General features: G+C 34.7%; 1 protein-coding gene across 3 annotated transcripts in view; it reads left to right on the top strand.

Moving 5' to 3' along the window:
• LOC5574835 (myosin-VIIa) overlaps positions 1-22,916 on the top strand; it is a 110,749-nt gene that overhangs the window by 6,058 nt on the left and 81,775 nt on the right. For all 3 annotated transcript variants that reach the window (XM_001661608.2, XM_021844151.1, XM_021844150.1), the window contains one exon: positions 21,887-22,060. In XM_001661608.2, the coding sequence (XP_001661658.2) occupies positions 21,935-22,060 (126 nt within the window). In that variant the 5' untranslated portion in view covers positions 21,887-21,934. The remainder of the gene's footprint in view (positions 1-21,886; positions 22,061-22,916) is intronic.

The following is a 22,916-nucleotide window of genomic DNA, read 5'->3' as shown; positions in this document are numbered from 1 at the left end:
CCAAAGCCATATCTAGGAAGACAAAAATGTGTGTGCGTAAGCTGTCAGTTTTAGATATATGTTGTCTTTGGAAAGTTTCTCCATATTCCTTAGACATTTTTTCAGTGACGTGGAATTAGGGTGGCCTATGTGGTTTACGAGATCAGAATACAAACATTTTTGCTGATGCATTTAGCTCTATATAATGTTTTACAATGTTTTAGAACAATCTATTTGGAGCAACTTTGCCGAAGAACCCAAATTTCTATCTCTTATGGTTCGCAAGTTATGATTTTTTCAAACAAATAAGTTAGGGTGGACCTTAAAAATCAGTTTTTTTTCTTGATAATTTTTTATACGACAATTTCTCGCAAAAAAATTTGTTCCGACCACTTTTAGAACTTTTTATTGCACAACCTTTTGCTGAAGAAGTAGAAGAAGAAGATAGAACAGTATATCTCTTATGGTTGCAGAGTTATCGGAGATTTTCTTCAAAAAAAAAATGGTTGTTTTCAGATGTCAATATCTCTGAAAGGCGCAAACGGATTCTCAATCTTTTGTCGCCATTGTAAAGATAATCTTTTTTTCTAATTATGGTGAAAGAACTGTGAGGACGTTTTTTGTTTGAAGATATTAACAAAATTTTGAAAATAATATGTTTTTAAACCGAAAAACGAAATCGAGATAGCTCTTTGGTGGCTTCAGCAACGATATATAAAATTGAAAGTTCTGAAAGTATTTGATACAAAGTATTCATAAAAAATCAACGCTTTAGGATATGGTCATAATAAACCGTAGATTATATGATCGGTGTTCAGAGGAAAGCGTACCCCAAGTATTCGGAATTACAATTGTATTACTTGCTATAATAATGGCACTTATCTGTTTGATAAATCATCTGTATTAAAATATCATCAGAAAATCAGAATTGATGGAGCCCTTGACTTATCGCGAACCATAAGAGATAGAAATTCGGGTTCTTCGGCAAAGTTGCACCAAATCCATTGTATGGGCCCAAATGCGTCAGCAAAAATGTTTGTATGCTGATCTCGTAAACCATGTGGGCCACCGCTGATGGTTTAGACGCAATCATTTTTGTCTCCCCAGATATGGCTTTGCAACCTATGTGCATTGTATTGTTTGAAAGTAACACAATGATTTGTCGAACTGTTGAACAAAAGCTTTCAAACGTTCAATAACGGCAGAGTGTCAAACTTTCAACTCAGTGTTCTTTAAATAAAAAAAAAATCACTTGGTCCACTTTGACTTAACGTCGACCATTTATATAAGAAGTGTATACAATGCTATGCGTTATTTGTTTGAGCGTATGCATTAAAATAAGAGTGGCATTGTGTTATAACATAGATTGAATGGAATATTTATTTTTATACTTCAAAGTCCATCCGTCAGGTTATTTAATTAATTATTAATTGTAGTCAATTTGAATTTTCGCACCTTTTGACCCTTTGCTAGAAGCGGGTCATAAATTTGAAAGACGAATGTGTCGTATGCTTTTGTTTAATGAAAGTCATGTTTTCAGTGACACTCGATATGCAGTTGTTTGATGCGTTGTATTTTTGAACTTTTTTGTAAAATGCTAAGCATTTTTATACTCTTTTTTCGGTTTTAAAGCTTCGATGTAGACAGAGGCGTCCCGTGTGGAATTTGATTACTTATGCACTGATTCGCACAAACCGTTAAATTTAATTATGACTACGATTTTGCAATTGAGTTTTAAAATTGTTTAAAAAAATGATCCACCTTAACATGTTATTTCCAATACTGGACGTCATCTTAAAGTGTTTCGAAGTTATTTGATTTGTTGCTCATTCTACAGTCACCCCACAGTTATGGATCAACTAAGAGACATTTTTCAGAACAAAATATGATTAAAAACATGGTGACGCTGTACAAAACAAAATTACCTCCCTGGCACTGCAGAATTTAGTTGTTTTTGAGAATACACCTCAGAATTCCCAGTAATTTATGAAACAGTGTTGATTTTGATAAAAATTTTAAACGATGTCCGCCCCACAGATGTGGATCAGTGGGAGAGGAGGATCCTTATTATGGATCAAATCGACTCAAATTATGGATCAAAACACTATAACAGTTATTTATTTGGGAGGTAAACGAATGGTGTGTTAATAAAAGCATACGTTTTGGCGTTTGTTTCGGAATCGTCTATTTCTGTTCATAACTGTGGTATGGTTTTCAATGCCCCACAGTTATAAATCAGCACTTCTGGGAATACGGTTGACATTTAATTTCCTACGAACGTAAAAAATATGATTCAGCATATTGTTATTGATTGTGATGCTGTACAGATTTATGGTTCACGTAGGTAAAATGTGTTCTGCCTAATTGCAACTCTATTTGATGGGATATTCCCGTTTTAATTCAACTCTGATCCATATCTGTGTGCTATCCATAACTGTGGGGTGACTGTACATTTTTATTTTCGTTTTCTTCGTTTTAATAACTCGTTGCTAGTTTTTAGCATTTTGGATGATGTCTTATACAATGTTTAGGGACAAGAGAAAATTTGCGACAAAATTCACGATATTTCGCAAATACCAAGGCAAAGCAAAATTTCTCGGCTTTGTCACGGTCCCATAGTTTTGATCATATTTTGCCTAAAAATGTATGTTTATGGCTAAATGTCTTTTATATGCGTAAATTTCGAGAAATTTCTTTTTTGTTTTGTAATTTTTCTTCGTCGTTCACGGCTTTCATTCACGATGTTATTTTAAATGATAATTATTATTATTTACAGTTTGTTAATTGTATCACGATATCTTAGTTTTTGGACTAGCCCAGCGCTGGGACATATCCTTGTACACTATTGTTGATACATCAAGGTTTTAAGTGAAATTATGAACGCTGAAACCCTCTTTACGCCCATCGCAATTTATCAGCTGTCGGTTCGTCAAGCAAGAAAAGCTATATTCACACACGGTTTGTAAATCAATTCAAACCCAGATAAATTTGGTTTATATAATGAGACAAAACATAATCAATTTTGCAAATATGTTAATAACATCTAGATTTAATTTCAATCAATATCGTGCGTAGTGTCGCGCGACACCTGAAAGCTTCATGCAACATATTTATATGCATGTATGGCGTTGTCGCTTTCTCTTCCAACAACAGACGTCGTGACGCCAATTGCGCGCGCTTTCTCAAAACTCGCAAACCGCGCCATCGGCAATTTCTCTTTCAGGTGCACAAAGTGGAGTGCACCATATTTTACCTATAGAACGCCTATGTTGGTCTAGAAATTCCAATACAAATGCACATTCCTTCTGTGTCCATACACGCTATGTTCGTTCACAAGAGAGAGAACACGGCTGAACTGGATGTTCTCTGTACTGCGATGGAGACGCATGGCAGTTTGTCTTGTTTGCTTTGCTGTTTTTGCTTTCTGGCATCATGTAGGTATACGCGCTTCATATCAAGAGCTTGAGATCAGCTTGCCATGAGCGCACAAAAATAATCGCGCGCATGAGCACGTGCTATGATGAGACATTTTTTTTAGATCTCATGTAGCAATATACCGTGCGGGATCGAAATCCGCACACTTAAGAAATGAATCTAAATCCGTCCTCTTCATACAAAATGCCTACTATTTGTATGAAGTGCACGGATTTTGAGCCTGTTCCGGATTTCGGGGGCCCAGATAGCCGTAGCGGTAAACGCGCAGCTATTCAGCAAGACTAAGCTGAGGGTCGTGGGTTCGAATCCCACCGGTCGAGGATCTTTTCGGGTTGGAAATTTTCTCGACTTCCCAGGGCATAAAGTATCTTCGTACCTGCCACACGATATACGCATGCAAAAATTGGGTCCTAAAGCCCTGTCCCAATTTTAGTGTCAAACGCTTCAGTTTAGGCCAAAAACACAAGTTTACTCAATTTTCTAATGTTTTCCGTTGGTTTAAGCCCAAAAAATTTTTTATTAGATTTTGTAACATCCTTTGGCTTAAACTCAAATTTTGGGTGTATTTTGTTTTCGGTGTCCCTTACGAAATGTCAGATAGGAACAACCCCAGTGGTCGAACTAAAACCCCTGTGGTGTTTTTGTTGACTAAGCGAACGTCAAACATGATCAAAAGTGTCAAAGTTCATTTATGGACCAAATTTTTAAATTAAAGTTTAAACATGATATAGCCATTATTTGAGCGGGAAAAATTGCTAAAGTAATTACAGTAACATGCTTTTTCGTGTTATTAAATAAAAACAAGATTTCATTACAAATTTTAGGACCCAATTGTCATTGGCACAGTAAGCTCTCAGTTAATAACTGTGGAAGTGCTCATAAGAACACTATGCTGAGAAGTAGGCTCTGTCCCAGTGGGGACGTAATGCCAGGAAGATGAAGGATTCCGATTTGATTGACGAAATAAATAAATAAATAAATTTGAGACTCGCAGGCGAAGATTTCAGAAGCCAGGAAAAGGGATTAAACCATGAATTAAACTACCCGTAGGCAGTTTGAAAGGACTGACGCGGTTCAACACGGTTGAGATTCTAGATTTGAATTAAAAAACTTGTGCTGGCTACCGAAAAAGCATAGGCATAGACCGACCCAACTAACATTCACTCATTTAACAAACACCATTATGGCAGTTTTATCCAGCATCATGTTTTATAACATTTTAATAATTTCCATGGCCAACCTTTGTAAAAGCATTGTTCACACAAATTTGGAGAAACTTTAAAGCATGTCGTTGAATACCAACTTTATTTTTCAGCTTTAAAAACGTTTTACAAGCATTTAGTTCAGCTTTTATACGGCTGGTCTAAAAATAATTAAAGACTAATAAAAACAAAAAAATATTTTCTAGGCACTTTATAAATGTAGTGTGCACTATTATTATGATAGTATAACAATCTTATTTAAAAATCGCCTGAATACTGGATTCGAACTCGAGACCTTCCAATCGTCAGCGGTATGCCTTGCCATCTGCGCTATCCTAGAATTGATGATTATACCGTCCAGTGCAAAATATAAACTTCTCATAGCTGAATATTGACCATGTTCGAGCTTCTATTCGACAACGTCTAATCAACACATGGTACGCTAATCTACAACTGAACAAGCATATTATTCAGCTGCTGTTTAGTGCTGATCTAAGCTGAGTTCAGTCGGCTATTTTTAGCGCACAGTGAGAAAATTTATGTCGATGTTGGTCAAAATAATGTTTATATACACAAAGTAAAAACAGCCTGAAATGATTAATCTAAATTCATAATAAGTTTTAGTTTGTTCAAAAATGATTAATTAACTTAAATAATTTTATAAATAATAGATTATTTTTTTATTTGTATTTTTCATAAACCTATTACATATGCATTGAAGTAAAAGTTCTCTGTATGAATATATTTGAATCATTTGAAGGGTTAGTCCTCAGAACCCACCTGAATAGAAAAATATTCGAATATCTTGATGCGATTTTTATTTTCGGAAATGGCCAAGTAAATCATTTTTCTTAGAGCGCAGTATTTATTCAGTTGTGAAGAAATATCATTTCAAATGTAGCTGGCTATAGAAATTTATTTAATCAATTCTGTCAAAGAAACTTCCATTTTTCTTGTACGGAAAAACATCACGAGCAGGCGAAAAAACCTTAGCAATAGACAATATAATATGGATAGCTAAAAGTGATATTAACTCGATAGATATATGATATAAAATATCTGGGAATGATATCTAAAATAATCTACTAGAACAAAATTGGCATGTCATATTTAGATTCTGCAAGATTTTACCAATAGCTGCGAGCTATTCATTAGATCTGCGTATATCAAATTTTTCATAGGTTTAGAAATTCCAGGAACACACCAGGATGGTACACAAATTATGTCACGCTAAATTTCGACTTTTATGACCCCCTCCCCCCCTTTGTCACACATATTGTATGAGTCCTCCAAAAAAATTGTAAGGCTTGTCACGCTTGGCTTGACCCCCTCCCCCCCTAGGAGCGTGACATAATTTGTGCATGACCCCTTATGTCGATCAAGTCAATATCACGCTTTGTTTGTCAGTACTTTGCTCCTACTCGGAATACTTAGCTCAAATGTTTATTTTTGTTTTTCACAATAATTCTGCATTTCTGGAGACTGACCATGTTTATTTTCTGAACAGCTATTTCAAAAGTTTTAAGAAAACATAATTTATGAGCTTTGAAATGCATTCGGAACTCAACACGAGTTTCGGATATTCTGTCCATTTTATGAAATTTAGCTATAGTGTGATCGCTTTTACAAGGCTTATTTATTGCTGAACAATGTGTTTGTTAATCGTCATTTTGGCCTCTATTATGTTAAACATGTGGGAATAGCTGAAGTGTGACGCAAGTAAAACGTTAGTTCGTCTTCTGAATATCCTTTTATACATATACATTTGTTCAGTGGAATATTGGCTTTTTAATTGGGGGACACATGTTTTGTTCAGCTCATTTGTAAAACAATCTTGACTAGTCGAATGAGAATCTTTGGAAACGTTTAATAAGTGGCGATTCAACTTTTGTCCATTCTAATGCATAACGTTGAACATTGATCTAAGTTTGTGTTAAAAAAGCACCATATCAGCTCTTTATAGAGCAAATTTTTTATTCAGCTGCCATTACCATTATTGAACAATAATTAAACATGCATGCTTGTTTGTGGCTCTGAATTGTTAGTTGGGGAAGCCGTATGCTTCCACGTGGTTATTGTACTAGGTAAACACGAGATGTCTCACGAGACTCGCTCACTAAGATATATTTTGTACGTATCTGCATTTCGTGTCTCACATAATCTTTGAGCTGCGATATGAAATATCGCATGGCACACTTGCTCATTTGGGCATACATGAGATATACGCCACTTGCAAGTTCCTGGTTGAGCTAGCCCATGGGAGGAAGAATCAAACGGTGGAGATTGGGTTTGTTCATTTAACGGGACAGTACCGTTTTCATCCCCTCGACGGACTGTCCCGTCGTTTTATGGCGAATGCTCAAATTGTCCCGTATTTTAGAAAATGGAGAATTTTCACATAATTTTCAACACCATTAAAAAAATAAAAATAACAACATAAAAAACGGTATTTAGAAATATTTCAGAGTTTATTGTCTTAGTCATCTATTTTGCAAGCTATTATTAGTTTCTCAAACAGAGTTAAACTTGATCCGTACATGCTTCTGATTAACTTTTTGCGCTTCTTCACTCATATTTATGCCAAATTTTGGTGAATTTCAAAAATACGGATCTTCATATAATACCTAAAATGAAAAAGAACACCAATATGTTTACTTCGGATACTCAATTAATTAGATTAACTGTTTAAAAAGTGGATATTTCAATAAAGTAATGAAATATAAGAAAAATTTACGTTTGAACTTGAAAAATTGAAAAGTGTAACGATTTTTTTAGGAAATTCTTAAAAACGTTGCTTCTCGGAAATCAAAGAATGAGCTTCAAGGTTCTTAAGTGATTTTTATTGAATCATACAGACATGTACAGTATGGCCCATAAAAAAATGCGAAAGTCGTCATATCATGTTTTATGGTAGTTTTTACATAGAAAATGTAAATGAAACATAATTATTATCCATTACTTGTATCGTTTAATCTATTTAGACTCAGTTTTTCGGTTTGGACATGATTTTTATCTGTTACTTTCACCTTACCAGAGAGGAATTGGAAGCATACCTTCAAATTTTATCATGCGTACGTCGAGTTCAATTTCTGTGTGATGAAAGCTTCTAAAACATCAACGATGGCGTAAGATTCTTCACAGGCCTTGTCTCCAGCATACGCCCATACGAAATGATAAAGTTGGTTCATACCTGGGTAATTGGAGACTGAAACATATTTTCGAATAAACGGCTCATTTTGGAGAGCTTTGATTGAACCTTCATATAAGTGTGATAAGCGGCTCCGTTTTGCTCAAAACCTATGAGCTAGTATTGTTATAAGTTGCCTCTAACCGAAGGAACAAATTTCATTCTCAAAAATCTGTAATAGCCTCCGGGCCCAGATAGCCGTAGCGGTAAACGCGCGGCTATTCAGCAAGACCAAGCTAAGGGTCGTGGGTTCGAATCCCACCGGTCGAGGATCTTTTCGGGTTGGAAATTTTCCCGACTTCCCAGGGCATAAAGTATCATCGTACCTGCCACACGATATACGCATGCAAAAATGGTCATTGGCATAGTAAGCTCTCAGTTAATAACTGTGGAAGTGCTCATAAAGAACACTAAGCTGAGAAGCAGGCTCTGTCCCAGTGGGGACGTAACGCCAGAAAGAAGAAGATTTATTTTTTTTCGACCTTAACCAAAAAATAAAAGCATATCAAACCTATAAGACGCAAATACCCTCAAAACTATGACCCTGGTAAAATATTTTATTGTGATCATGAAAAACACGTTCTCTAAGAACTCCTGCATCCTCTGATACCAATCAAACTAAAATTTTCAACAATAAAGTGTGATTTTTGAAGGTGGAAAGTTTATCACCAGAGTATACGACATTCAGACGCTGTTTCTAGCTTTAGGCGGACAAAACCTTTGAACTTATTTGCTTTATTGCATAATTTAGGACAGTAAGAAAAATATGTCAAAAATTGTCCTGGATAGCGAAGTTGTGTCAGAATATACTGCAATAATCAGAAATTACATTAACTATCAAAAACAATGAAAATAACGCTTGTGGATGCTATATTCACGTTTAAATAATTTTCGCATTTTTTTATGGGCCATACTGTAGCTTGCGATTGCATAATCTGGTTCTGCTACTTTCCCTCGAATGGCGGTTTCCCGAATGTCGTTCTCCCAACAATATGTATTTTTGGCAATATGTATTTAGTCGAGAATGATCAAATATCTCCTTCTTTGGTAGCTTATCGATCTTTCTAATTAAACACTATCTCACTACCCGAGCAGAAGCAAAGTTCTGACCATTAAATAGAGATATTGATTTGATTGACATAAGAGATAAAAGATAATATCAAAATTTCAGAGGAACTTCAGAGTCATAGCTAAATTTGATGTTGGATGATCTAAGGAATAGCTCGCTGATATTGGTGAGATCTTATAAAAGCTAAATATGATATGCTAATAGTATTCCAGAAGTAAATTTTAGATATTATTTTCGGATCTTTTATCTCTTATATCTTTCAAGTTAATATCACTTTTGTATGTCCATTTTAAAATTTGCTATTACTCAGCTTTTTTCGCCTGCTCGGGTAAAGACTATTATTGCACTTTTTTGAGCTGCATTGCTTTACAAGGGAACGGGTCATTCGGGGAAATGGCTTCGGAGAAAAGGGCCATTCGGGGAACTGGAATTCTGGGAAAAGTAGCACAATCACATAATCTATGTCTTTTAAAATTGTCCCGTTTTTATCTGGTTGGCTTATGGTCAGCCTAACAATGCACCAATTAGACAAAGAGCATTTTCAAGAAACTGCACATTATGAATGTTGCATGCATTGAGAATTATGATATGTATTGTCAATTTTTATTAGTTTCAAATCCTTGACTGTGTAGTGCACCAAGTGCACCTTAGGACGAGACGCCACTGGATGTAGATGATTGTAAAAATTATAAATAATATTTGTTTATAGAATCACATAGCAATGCCGGCTTCTTATATTATTCATTTTGGCAAAATGATTTACATTCTTTTAAAATTTTAATTTGTGCTTTATTTGTGCTGAAATTTATTCGACGAAAATATGTTCACTGTGTTTCTCTTTACAGTGAATATATTTTCATGTAAACAGTCATGTTTTTGAACGAAAAAACTTTTTTTGAAAATTCGCAAATTTCTGATAGATCCAATCCTCTTAAGCAAATGCAATTTGCTCGTCTGCACTAACGTTTAAAGCCTAGACAGCTAAAAAAATGTTGTTATTGATCGCCTTTAGTATCATACAGGCATATGATCGATTCTTCGTTGATTTTCTCTTTGGATTGTTAAACGAAATTCAAACGATTTTTACAACATTTCACGGTGCAGTATGATGAAAAATGATGAACAGTTTATTTTGAATCAAAAATAGCAGTCAAAAACCCGCCAAGTTTTTATCTAAAGAGAAAATTGATGAAGAGAAATCGATCATCGCAGTTACGCCCTTATGATACTGAACGCAAGAACTTCAGTTTCATACATATATTTGGAGCATCAAAATAATATTGAATTTCAACGATCCTTCTCTTATTTTTTAATCGAGCGCACTTTAAATTTACACGATCGTGTAACGTTGTTGAAAATTGGACGATATGCTCTAACAAAAGATGATTTTGGTATATTTTCACTAAAGTCATCAGTTAATTTGATATTCAAATATTTTTATCTGTGTATATTTTCACTTTAGTGTAGTATGCTTTTGTTTTATGTTTGTTAAGTTTTCTGAATACCTTGTTTCATGTTTGTTATAATTTAAAATATATAAATGAACACTTCATACTAAAATAATAGTTAGATAGATCAATTATTTTTATAAAATAACAATTAAATTTATTATTTTTTTTTATAAACAATCAATTCAACCATCACCAATTTTTATGAAACATGATGATTCGTTAGTTTAATGATGCTTCTAATAACTTTTAACAATTTGTGAAACATTCAATTAATGCTTAGTACGTTGGGAATACCTGTACGTTTTTTTCTTGTTTGTCCTGTTACTTTTATGTTGGTCAAAAAACATGCCTGGTTGTAGAGCATAAAATTGCTAAGAATAATATGTATATATATATATACTGAAAATAAATCCAAAAAGTGAGTATACAAAGTAGCCCACGGAATCAAAAGTTGTCCCGTCTGACGGTAGGTTTGGATTTTTTCATTCTTTAAAAACGCGAATGTTTTAAATTTGCAAATTTTTATTTGGTAATTTTTATTATAACTGTGACACGGTATAATCGACATTTTCGCATAATAGCTTTATGTGGAGTTTTCAACATTGGTTGAAAACCCTCGCTTGTCGTACACATCATCAGCGTGGTGCTTTTGACGATGGCAAACCGCGCGAGGACAGGAAGGTTTATTGGAAAAAATTTTTTCGATTTGGGCACATTTTTTCAAATTGAGAGCTAATATTTAAATATAAAATTTTAGCACCTACACGTATGCAACGCCCTTATGACTTTCTGCAATTCAAACAGTATCGTTGAAATATATTTATTTTTGTTTCAAATACGATTGAATAAACATTAACTTAACATAATCACATAAGCATCCATTGATTTAGATTCAAAAAATAGTTCTACAAAAACAGTTCAATGGTTTATGTTTATTTTTTTGAAGTAAACATTTTAAAAAAAATACGTACACGCTAACTTTGAAGTACCGTAATCCGGGGTATCATTGATCAGCGGGGTAACATTGATCGGAATGACTCATCTCGTAATAAGTTGGTATCATCATTTATTGATAACACATTTCCAAAGCATTAAAGTTGTTTCTCTTTCTTATATTTGTAAGCTATTGAAAATTAAGATTTTTGCAAAAAATGCGATAACTTCATGCGTATATTTGTCAAGTTTGCGAAACCATGATTTCAATGGTTAAGGGTGACACTACCGAAGATTCATGTGTCACATAAGTTCTGCAAGCGATATGAGCAAGGAAAATGCGGTTCTCACTAAAAATGGCATCGCCAAAAACGATTCCGCTGTCAAAACTTTTAAAAGTATGTTCAATTAAGCAGCATTAACGAATTACTGTTAAGAATATAGAAATCCCTTAGGAAATTTCCTACTTTTAGGCGTATTCCGCTGTTCGAAGTGTTTTTAATTTTAAAATAACTCAAGAAGTAAATGAGATGTAAGCGTTTGGACATCATATTCGGCTTCAGGGGCCAAGATTTATGTAAGTATCGACATTTTCAATATTATCGTACGTTGTTTACATGGATGATCAATGTTACCCCATATCAGTAAAATGAAAAAAATCACATAAAACATTTTTGTAAACACGCTTAAATCTTTCAGAAACCAAAATACAGTATATAGTCACGAGCTACGGGTGGCAGTACTTGTTTTAAAAATATAAAATTCAGAACATTTGCATTTTTGAAATAAATATTTAAGAAATATCCTAAAAACTGATCAATGTTACCCCGGACTACGGTACCCATTAAATGGGTTTCTTGTACCCATTTTAATTGCTAGTACTGAGTTGTCAGAAAAAGGGTATTATTTGTTGACATTATTTATCATTAATTTTTTATCCGGGATCTGGAATAGGAAGACACGGAGCAAGACACATTATTTATAAGTAATCCAATAAAATGATTTTCAATAAAATGTATGTGTAATGGCGCCTGAAATATTCTAAAACTTCATTGAGAACCTTTGCTTCCCGCATGTACCGGCAAGAGGGAGGTACTTTTTTCCCATTTTTGTGAAATCGATGAGGGGTCAATAATACCCATGTTCTGAAGTTTGAGTAAATGACCAATACTCATTAAATGAGTTAAGTCACTTTTCTTTGAAATGGGTACTTCAAAGTTTGCGTGTACGAAATTCACTGATAACCCGAGTAACACACATGTTATAATTGTGTATTATCAACTTATATATGACTAGTTTTGGTCATATATTAGTTGATAATACACAATAATAACATGTGTGTTGCTGGGGAATTCACATACCAGCACTAGTTATTAAAATATAAAGTGAAAAACTTTAAGGCGGAATGTAAAAAAAATACATATTTTTTCTGAAATACTATCAAAGTTACGCCGTTTTACGTTAATCGATTTGTATAAAATATTTGGCACAAAAAAAAACAATCACTCTCAGACACTAGCGCCATGTTGATCTTTACAGCGATGGAAATTGTCCATTGAAGTACTTATTAGATAGGACAAAATACAGATACTGACAATAGTAATAAATACAAAAAGTGCTTGATCAGTGAGTTCATATTCAAGCACCAGTCGTTCAAAGATTTCAAGAGATTCAATATTTTCCCAATGAACAGTCGATGAAGGTATGGCTGATAACAAACTTTTATAATCAATCGTAGACACGCAAATCTAGACCATCAAAGATTCTTAGAGCAAATTTGAATAAATAAGTTCTGCCTATCCTGTTCTACTGAACAATCAACTTTCACTATGCTTGTGCCTCCCTCCACTATGTTCGCTTTTGATTTTAATAGTCTGATAACACATATTGACTGACAGCAGACACATTGAAAACGCGTAACGAAAAACCTGAAATGGAAGTGGTTATAAACAGTAAAGGGTCCTTCACAAATTACAAAATGTTTCAAGAAAGCGAGGAGACCAAAAAAGCATGATAAATTATACATTAAAATATATACATAAATATAGAAAAAATGCATACATACGGGGAGATGTGATTGGGTTAAATATTTCGCATTGCATAACTTGTGTATCATGCCTTTTATCTTTCTTCTTCAAGAATGAAAACACTTTAGATTCCAGTCGAACCAGTTAAACAATTGTGACAACATTATTCCTGCTAGTTTGTTTAATGCTTCAGGGCACGCGTAAGCAAACGTGTGGCAATCCGCATTTAACCATACGCACAAATATTGAAATACGTGCACACTAGACCGGCACAAAATTCATGACTTCGGTCAATCAACATCTTGTACTGGTGGTTCGGGAGTAGATTATAACTAGGGGTACCGGTGGCAGTATGAACACCCGGAACAGAATCGACACCCCATGTATCTTTGCATATACGAATAATTTTACACTTTAGATGCAAACAATATTTCAGGTGCCTGTCGAACAAGTAAGTTATCCACTAAAATTTCAGAAAAATTGTTTTGTAGGTTGATTTTGACAACAAATTGAGCATGATTTTATTAAGTTCGAAAATTATAACATTCACCCTTCTCCAAATAAGGTTTCAGAGGCAAATGACTGCAAGGTGACCGAGTTCTTGATTGAATCTTCAGTTATTTATGCTGTATGAAAAAAATATAGTCGATTTTTTTCTGCTGTTTTAAAACATTGAAAAACTTATATGATAATTTATTTTCCTGCTGGGGCAAAATGAACACTAGGTGGCAGAGTAAAGCTGACACTTTAAAGAGACAGAAAAATAATTTTCAATACAAAAGTATTCAAAAATATTTAGTGTTTCATGTAATAATTATGATTCGGAATCACAAAACGGTTCAAACGGTTCGTCAATTGTGGATTAAAACTAATATAGGGCAAAAATTGAAAGCATATCTTGAAAAATGTCGTAATAGTAGTTTACGCAACAAGGTGCAGAATGAAGATTTTTACAGCACAAGTCGTACGTTTATCCAAAGAGGCTTGCCGAGTTGGATAATTACGACTAGTGCTGTAAAAATCGATTTCTGCACCGAGTTGCGTGCAACATTTTTTTGCAATTTCATGAAAGGAGGAATAATTTTTAAACTATTTTTCATTAATCTGCACATGGCCGTCCGTAGCCATGCTTGAAAAATTTTGATCATAGTAGGTTGTTCTGAGCAATTGTCACAATTTTTCAATCCATCGTTCGGATAGCATTATTCCAAACAATGAGCGATTCCGATTCTGATGTTCCGAGTCGGCAGTGGAAGTGGCCCTGGCTGGTCTCCTACCGGAGAACTCTAATATAAGATTTCTGAAGCTACTACCGTCACCAGCAGATTACACAGAACACTGTTCTCGCCGATCGTCTGCGTCTCTACTGCCAGATTCTGGGGTCAACATTTTTGTTCTGAAGAGGCATCCTCCATGTATGTACCTCGGCTGCAAGATCGTCTGTTCTAAGTCCAGTGCAAATATCGGAAGGAAAAGTCATGAAATTTCCACCTGAGCGGAAGAGGTAGGAGCGGAAAATATTCCAAAGCTCCCAGTACTAATAATGATAACTACACAAATCCTGAACAAACATTAATAGACCTCTATATAATTATATAAATCACATGTGCTTCATTACGTTACTGAAAAGCGTTGCGTAATGCACCATTACGCAACTCAAATGCGTTGCGTAATGAGTCATTCCCAAACGCTTTTCAGTTAGGTAATAGACTCACACGACAATGCGGGAAAGAAGACCATACCATGACGGGTTGGCGTGATGAAAAACAACCTATTACGACGAGAAATTGCAAAAATTAGCTTTAATCATTTTTCCATGGCATAGTGACCTATCACTGTGGTTTCTTAAATGTGTACCGTCAAACGGGGTAACTTGCAACACTTTTCAACTTCAAAGCTATGTAGAAAAAAAATTTAAGGATTCAGATGAAACAAAAACCATGTGGTATCCTAATCGCCACGTAAAGAATACCACGCGGTATTAAATTTATCAGCATTTGGTTTTCTGGGATAAGGAGAGACGAAAAATATACATTTTTCAAGCTCCCCCTGATGTGGGGTAACATGCAACACATAGTGCTACCAAAAGTTCACTATTAAAAAGTTAACCTATATCGTGTTATTATGAATATATAATAATTTTATGCAGTAAAAGCATGACAATAATCAAAAACAGAGTAATCTACTCTTAGTAAACTAATTATTATTGTTTGAATTAGGAGTATTAAACCAATTCGATTGAAAACTCTATTGGATGTTTACACGGGGAAATTCTAGCACATCATAAGTCTCTAAAGTTGGAAAGCCAACTTTTCTACAAATATAATGGAATTTTAAGTTATACTTCGCATAACTTATATTTTTATACATATTTCAATCAACGCAACATATCACATATTGATATGTATGCCTTGAAATAGTCTCTGTTGGTGTTTTGACATAATTATCACCATATTTCATGCAAAAAGTTCCTAATGGCAGATCCACTAATTAAAATTAACTTATAATACAGATTAATACAGATTTTCAAAATTATTCACAATTTTCATGAAGAGAATAAAAATAATTATAATTATAATGAACCGTATTGTAAACTTTGAAATATTTTGTACCAAACGTGTATTGAATTGATTGAGGTACACAAATTTTAATGTTATTGAACAAATATATGTTAAACTTTGCTATTTCATGTGTTTTTGATGACGTGCGGCAAGAAATATCGAACAATTGAGATTAAAATTGCTGTTGCAAGTTACCCCACAAGGGTAGTCAAAAACGTTTTTGAATTTTTATAGTGTTTAAGCATCAAATTATCAAAACTTTTATATTGTCAATTGGTACACTGTAACTGATAGCAAATGCCTCGAATGACATATTTCTACCGTTTGTGTGGCACGAGGAACGATTTTCAGCATTATTTTCATACAATCCAACGTGAAATATGATTTTCACCTCCAGCAAACCAACCATAAAAGAAACAATACCCAAACACTCGCCAAAATCTTCTGTTTTATACCTTAGGTCAATAAACGGCGAAATAAATTACAATAATTTAACTTAATGCTAAACCAAACGTTAATTCGGTTACATGTCAAAGTGTTGCAAGTTTCACCCCTGTTGCAAGTTACCCCGTTTGACGGTACTTCATTTTTTGAGGCCCTGTGAATGATCGTGTGACAAATTTCTTATAAACGATAAGGTGTCCATACTGGCCCATAAGGGTGTCTACTCTGCCCCAAGGTGATACCAAATATAGGCTTTTTTAAACCTTGTTTGGTAATGAAATTAGGTTTTTTTTTTATAATTATGCAACAATGTTTAACAAATGCTCAGGTCCTCTTAAAACATATTGCAAACAAAAAATAGTATAATAGTCTTGTCTTGCCAGTTAAAACAGGCAAATTCCTTAGGGTGTCCATAGTGCCCCGTTTCCCCCTTATGTACACATTAAGCAAAAGATTATTTAAGTCCATAAAATGGAAATGTTTTAAATTAATACCGGTTAGTTTTCAAGTCTGATATTATTACGATGTTCTACATTCATTCACCATGGTAATAAAAATCATAACATATGTCAGAAAAGTAAGACTGAAAGATAGGTTGAAAATAAAGCTGGTCAAAAGGTATCGGGGTAAAATGAACACTTGTGTGGAATTTAGTTATTTCAAAATATTTAGTGACTCAATCGTTCCAATGTGTGAATAGGCTCTTCCTTAATCATAATAGCTAAAAAGAAATTTCCTTGCTTTATTTATTTATTTATTTATTTCGTCAAGCATAGGTAGACTACATACAATAATTACAATACTTTCTTACATGCTATGGATTACTTCTATTGTTCTTTAGTTGTGTTTTAAGCTGCTCTTTGGACATAGTAATGCCAATGAATTCGCAATGTACATTATACTGACGCATCATACGGTTTATTGGTCCGTTTTGAGCATAATGTGTTCTGCATGATTTTTCTGAAAATAATTTTCTTGTTCTTAAATGCCGAGAGGGTGTGTAGAAGTTTAGTTGAGAAAGAAGTGCAGCGGAGTCTACACGGTTCGAAATAATGTTGTTTATAAAGAGAATCATTGCGAATTCCCGGCGTTGCTTAAGTGTTTCCAAGTTGATGAGCATGCAGCGTGCTTCATACGACGGAAGTGGCAGCACAGTCCAATTCAATTTCCGAAGGGCGTATAAAAGGAATTGTTTCTGTACTGATTCTATGCGTTCTTCGTGTACGACATGATACGGGTTCCATACTAGGTGACAGTATTCCAGAATTGGTCTTACATATGTAGTATACAATAGTTTAATAGTATATGGGTCTTGAAAATTGTTGCTGAACCTCTTAATGAAGCCAAGCATGCTGTTTGCTTTGTTTATTATGGAATTATAATGTTCTACAAAAGTGAGTTTAGAGTCTAGGATTACGCCCAAATCCCTTACAATTTTACACTTCTGCACTACTTGATTTCCTAAAAATACTTCAATTGGTGGTGTTACATATTTTCGACTAAATGCTATTGAATTACATTTTTTGATATTGAGCTGAAGTAAACTTTTATGGCACCAAGTGAAGAATAAGTTAATGTCATTCTGGAATTCTTCTGCTTCGCTAGAATTACTTACTTCCATGAAGAGCTTCATGTCGTCTGCATATATAAGAAATTTTATTTTTCTAAGTAAAAAGGAAATGTCGTTTACATACAAAATAAAAAGAAGTGGGCCTAAATGAGAACCTTGAGGTACTCCAGAGGTTACAGAAATGGGTGCTGATAATTTATTTTGAAAGCGCACAATTTGTTTCCTATGTGATAGATATGACTGGATCCAACTCAAGAGTCCTGGCTCCATTCCTATTTTCTGCAATTTGAAGATTAATAATGGTATGTCGATTCGGTCAAATGCCTTACTGAAGTCAGTGTAGAGGGCTTCTACGTGCTTGCCATTGTCCATTGCGTTGAGAATAAAAGATACAAATTCTAGCAGATTAATGCCATTTTGAAATTGAGATAAAAAAAACTTAATTCAAATTTTAAAGGAAATTTAAGCAAAATATAAACTTTTATACTGTCAAAATTTTAAAAAGCAATACAGATTTCACACAGTGTATGAACTTTTGATGAAGTATGCATATTAGAGATGGGCGACTCACTCACGAATCGATCGAAAGAGTCGACTCTCAAAAATGAGTGAACGAATAACGATTCTTTTCAAAAGAGTCACGATTCACAGGAAATGCAATTTCCGGAAGAGAGTACCAGGAATAAGCAACATTTTTAAAGCTGGTTTATCATGATCAAGTGCACTAGACATGTAAACATATTTGAAGTAGCTTCATATATTAAATATGATATCATTCAGAAATGGTCATGTTATGTTTTTTATGTTCATGATTAATTTAATGAATCACTGAATCGATCAAAAGAATCGATTCACTTTTGTGAGTGAGTCACCAACGATTCGCTCGCAAAATCGGACCAAATTGCCCATCTCTAATGCATATTCTCAGAGATTAAGAGGGTGTCTATTTCATCTCGTGTATTCATTATCTGCCTACATGGAATGAACCATGGCTCAAAACTGTTAAAAAATGATCAAATTATGTACTGATTGGTGGGATTCCTACAGAAATCTAATATGCGTTTCTGATTAAAATTTCCAATTTAATAATGATGTTCATGTCTCCTATTGTAAAAAAAAGGGTTTTGGTGAGAAATAAGGTCCATTTGAGCGTCAATTTTTCATTCTTTCAAAATATTTATTAATGTGATTATTTATTACTTTATCGAACGTAAAACAACATTCTTCTTCTTCTTTTTGGCATTAACGTCCTCACAGGGACAGAGCCTGCTTCTCAGCTTAGTGTTCTTATGAGCACTTCCACAGTTATTAACTGAGAGCTTTCTTTGCCAAAGTTGCCATTTTCGCATTCGTATATCGTGTGGCAGATAAGATGATACTCTATGCTCAGAGAAGTCAAGGAAATTTCCATTACGAAAAGAGTCTATTTTCAAGCTAACTCAATTTACTTCACTTATTTTACGAAGTAAATTCAACTTACATTACTTTTTTACGAAGTGCGTAAATTGAGTTTATACAATTATGTCAGAAGTTATGTAATGGAATGATCTCCGGTTGGGGAACACCGTTAAAAACCCATATGGGTAATATGGGTATTTTCGGAACAGGCAGTAAGAAGGGATGAAAAAATCGATGTTCGACGCCATTTTGAAATCCAAGATGGCGACCTCTGGATCGGGAAAACCGTTGGAAACACATGCAATATGGGTATTTTCGGAACGGGCATGACAAGGGAATGACGAAAATTGATGTCCAGCGCCATTTTTAAATCCATTATGGCGACCTCTGGTTGGAGTAAACGTTGGAAATCTATGCAATATGGGTATTTTTGGAACGCACACGAAGAGGGGATGCCGAACATCGATGTCCAACGTCATTTTGGAATCCAAGATGGCGACCTGTAGTTGGGGAAAATCGTTGAAAACTCATGCAATATGGGTATTTTCAGAACGGGAATGACATGGGGATGACCTAAATCAATGTCCGACGCCATTTTGAAATCCAATTTGGCGACCTCCGATTGTAAAAAATCGTTGGAAACCCATGCAATATGGGTATTTTCAGAACGGGCATGAAGAGACGGTGACAAAAATCGACGTCCGACGCCATTTTGGAATCCAAGATGGAGATATGATATGGGTATTTTCGGAATGGGTACGACAAAAGGATGACGAAAATCGATACCCGACGCCATGAAGAGGGGATGACGAAAATCGATGTCCGACGCAATTTTGAAATCCAATTCACTAAAACTTCACTTAATTGACGAATTCTATTTTTACGCAAATTCAATTGACGTCAATACCATAAATCATAAGGATTTCCAATTCAAAACATTCAAAACAAAACATTCAATATTAAAAATTAAGAGTTTTGTATCGTTCAAAATGTACCGGATGTGGCCATTCGGACTTAATGCTTTGAAGAACCGGATATAGATTTGTTGGATACTAAACCGTTTCAATTCCCGAAATGTAGAGATCAAACATAAGGTTACGGAAATGCATTTCCATAAGCTTGGCACAGATGTTTAGATACAAATTGGCCACTTTATATTAAATTTCAGGCGGAGTCTCGAAAAAGACCGTTTGTACTATCAATCAAATTCCGGAAACATGGTTATCCAACTCAATCATTTCCATAAAGGTTCATCCTGATGCGTTTTTCTTGAAATTCTTCGATATAGTAGCTACATTATAACCTATTCTGGAAACAATCTGTAACTTAAAATTTACCTACCATCAGTTGCACAAAAGCACATCACTCTTTTACACGGCCTGACCCACCGGAATAAGTCCGGCAACATGAACATACCCGAGTTCATCTGGCCGCTTTTTGCAACTAGATTTGTGTACGAGTAGGGAGCCGGATCCTATTCTTGGCACTTTTGATTCTTTTCGACAGTGGGGTTTTTTGAATGCTACTGAGTTCATATTTTGTGCGTCGTATTGAAGTGCTTCTTAGTGCGAAATTTCAGACAATTCAAAAAAGAAAAACCCCTCATAGCTCTGCAGCACCCTATACTGACAAAAAAATATTTAAAACCGTTAAGTATTCGATGAGCGATGAGAGTTTCAGTTTTTTTTTCACTCAGTCCTATACGGCTTAACATAATTGCATCTAGTGAAACCCTTTCAATTGAAATAGATCCTAATTACACCACGTAATCCAAATGGTTTGAGCAAATCCTAATTAAAGCTGACTGCACAAATATTTGGTCATCACAATGCATCACTATGTGAATATCAACTCGCAACGTGACACTTTCACTACGGCTCTGTAGTACCAATGGTCTTCCAAAAATGCGTTTTCATCGATATTTAGCCTTAACGGCCGTCCTGCGCTTTACCACGACAAAACATATCACTTTTGATTTGGCATCGGAATGCCACGACATGGACGAATGAATGAAAGCGGTGAAACCTGTTCCCAAATAAAATATACCCTTCGTCCATTCATAGTGTCTCCACCTTTATGATTGCTGTCAAGGCACACATTTCTCCCAGGCCACTTGTTATTTTTTACCTTGGGTGGAATTTCCTAATTTCATTTTTTTTTTTTGCTGATTTTCGGCACATGTAACAACCATATACATTCAAGATAGGTACATCACCTTCTACTGCTTTTTTTCGATAGAGATGAGTTTTTTTTTTTCAATATTCTGGTTTGCCTATTAGTAAATTAAATTGCTCACCGAAAAATGATCAAATTCTTCAACATTGTGGCAAACGTATCTGCAGAAGCGCCCATAACGAAGCGCTAGCAGAGACATTTTTTCGAACTGATGCCTGGTATGCTTACTGTAGTAATTAGCATAAAGGTTGGATGAAAGCGGATTCTCACGTCAGCAGACACATCATGCAAATGATTCGCGGTATTCTCGAAGTATTGTGAAAGTATTTGAATTATTCATATATCTGCAGAAGTAGCAGTCAGTTATTATAAGGAGACTTTAATTTTAAACATTATGACACGTAACCTTTTGCTAAATTACATTATTTTTTATTCTTTTCTATTTTTGCCTTTAGAAATGAGACCCAACAAACGGTAGAAAGCGAAAAACAGCTGAAACAATCATGGACTGGTCTACAGGCGACTTGGTGTGGTTTGACCCTGGGCTTGGTCATCCACTACCGGGCGAAATACTCGAAGTGCATCGCGCCGCCCAAATTATAATCGTACAGGCACTAATCAATGGAAAGGTAAGTAACTGGATTAGTTTTTGGCCGTTCTTCGTGCCATAACGTGCATATCGCGTGCTAAATCACCTTCACTAGTCAGTAATTGGCTTCCAATGGGTGGTCAGCGTTTCAGAAACACTGCACTCAGGAACCGTCAGAACTGTTCAACACTTTCAATTTCAATATTGGCTTTGGTTCCACTACCTGATCAGATTATTTATGGAAACTAAATGGCAATGGATTAGTTACGTAAAAATATATATAAAATATTATGGATCTGCTTTATAAAACAATCTTGATCTTAATTAGTTTAACAAATATATGGTGATGCCTGGCATATAAGAGTAAGAATGATAATGTGACAAAATGAATAAATCGGCTAATGTATTCGATTTCGCCTTTTCGTTGAAATTGTGATAATTTATCATTTAATTATATATTACCTCATTTAAAGTACACACCACAATGAACCACCGAAACGTTCCCATTCGTTCGTTCAATTACATCTTCAAAACCGTACAATTTTCTCAACAAAAGCTTGCATGCTATGCCGTGCTCACTCGAATTGCCCGGACACTTCGAATCCCGCACCTAATTCATCCAAAAATGTTTATTTCATTATTTTTATAAATAAAAAATATGGAAGAATTTATGGCGTAGCTAGGATTTTTTTCTGAAGGGAGCCTAGTGTCTTCTGGTTTTGGGGATACAAAATTCCTCATAATAATCATAATTTTGTTATGAATCTCTTCTTTTTCGGGGATTTTTATGTATAGTACTTTGTTTGTTCCCATTAATTACGTAATACTGAAATTGGAAAATTTTGATCCCTCTCCGTCCTTCACGCTTTTTGTATGGAACATTTCAAATTTTTGTA

This window comes from Aedes aegypti, chromosome 2 (assembly GCF_002204515.2).
Source record: "Aedes aegypti strain LVP_AGWG chromosome 2, AaegL5.0 Primary Assembly, whole genome shotgun sequence".
In the NCBI taxonomy this organism is placed as follows: Eukaryota; Metazoa; Arthropoda; class Insecta; order Diptera; family Culicidae; genus Aedes; species Aedes aegypti.
Note: the sequence above shows the minus strand (reverse complement) of the source record. Positions and strands in the feature narration are given on the sequence as shown.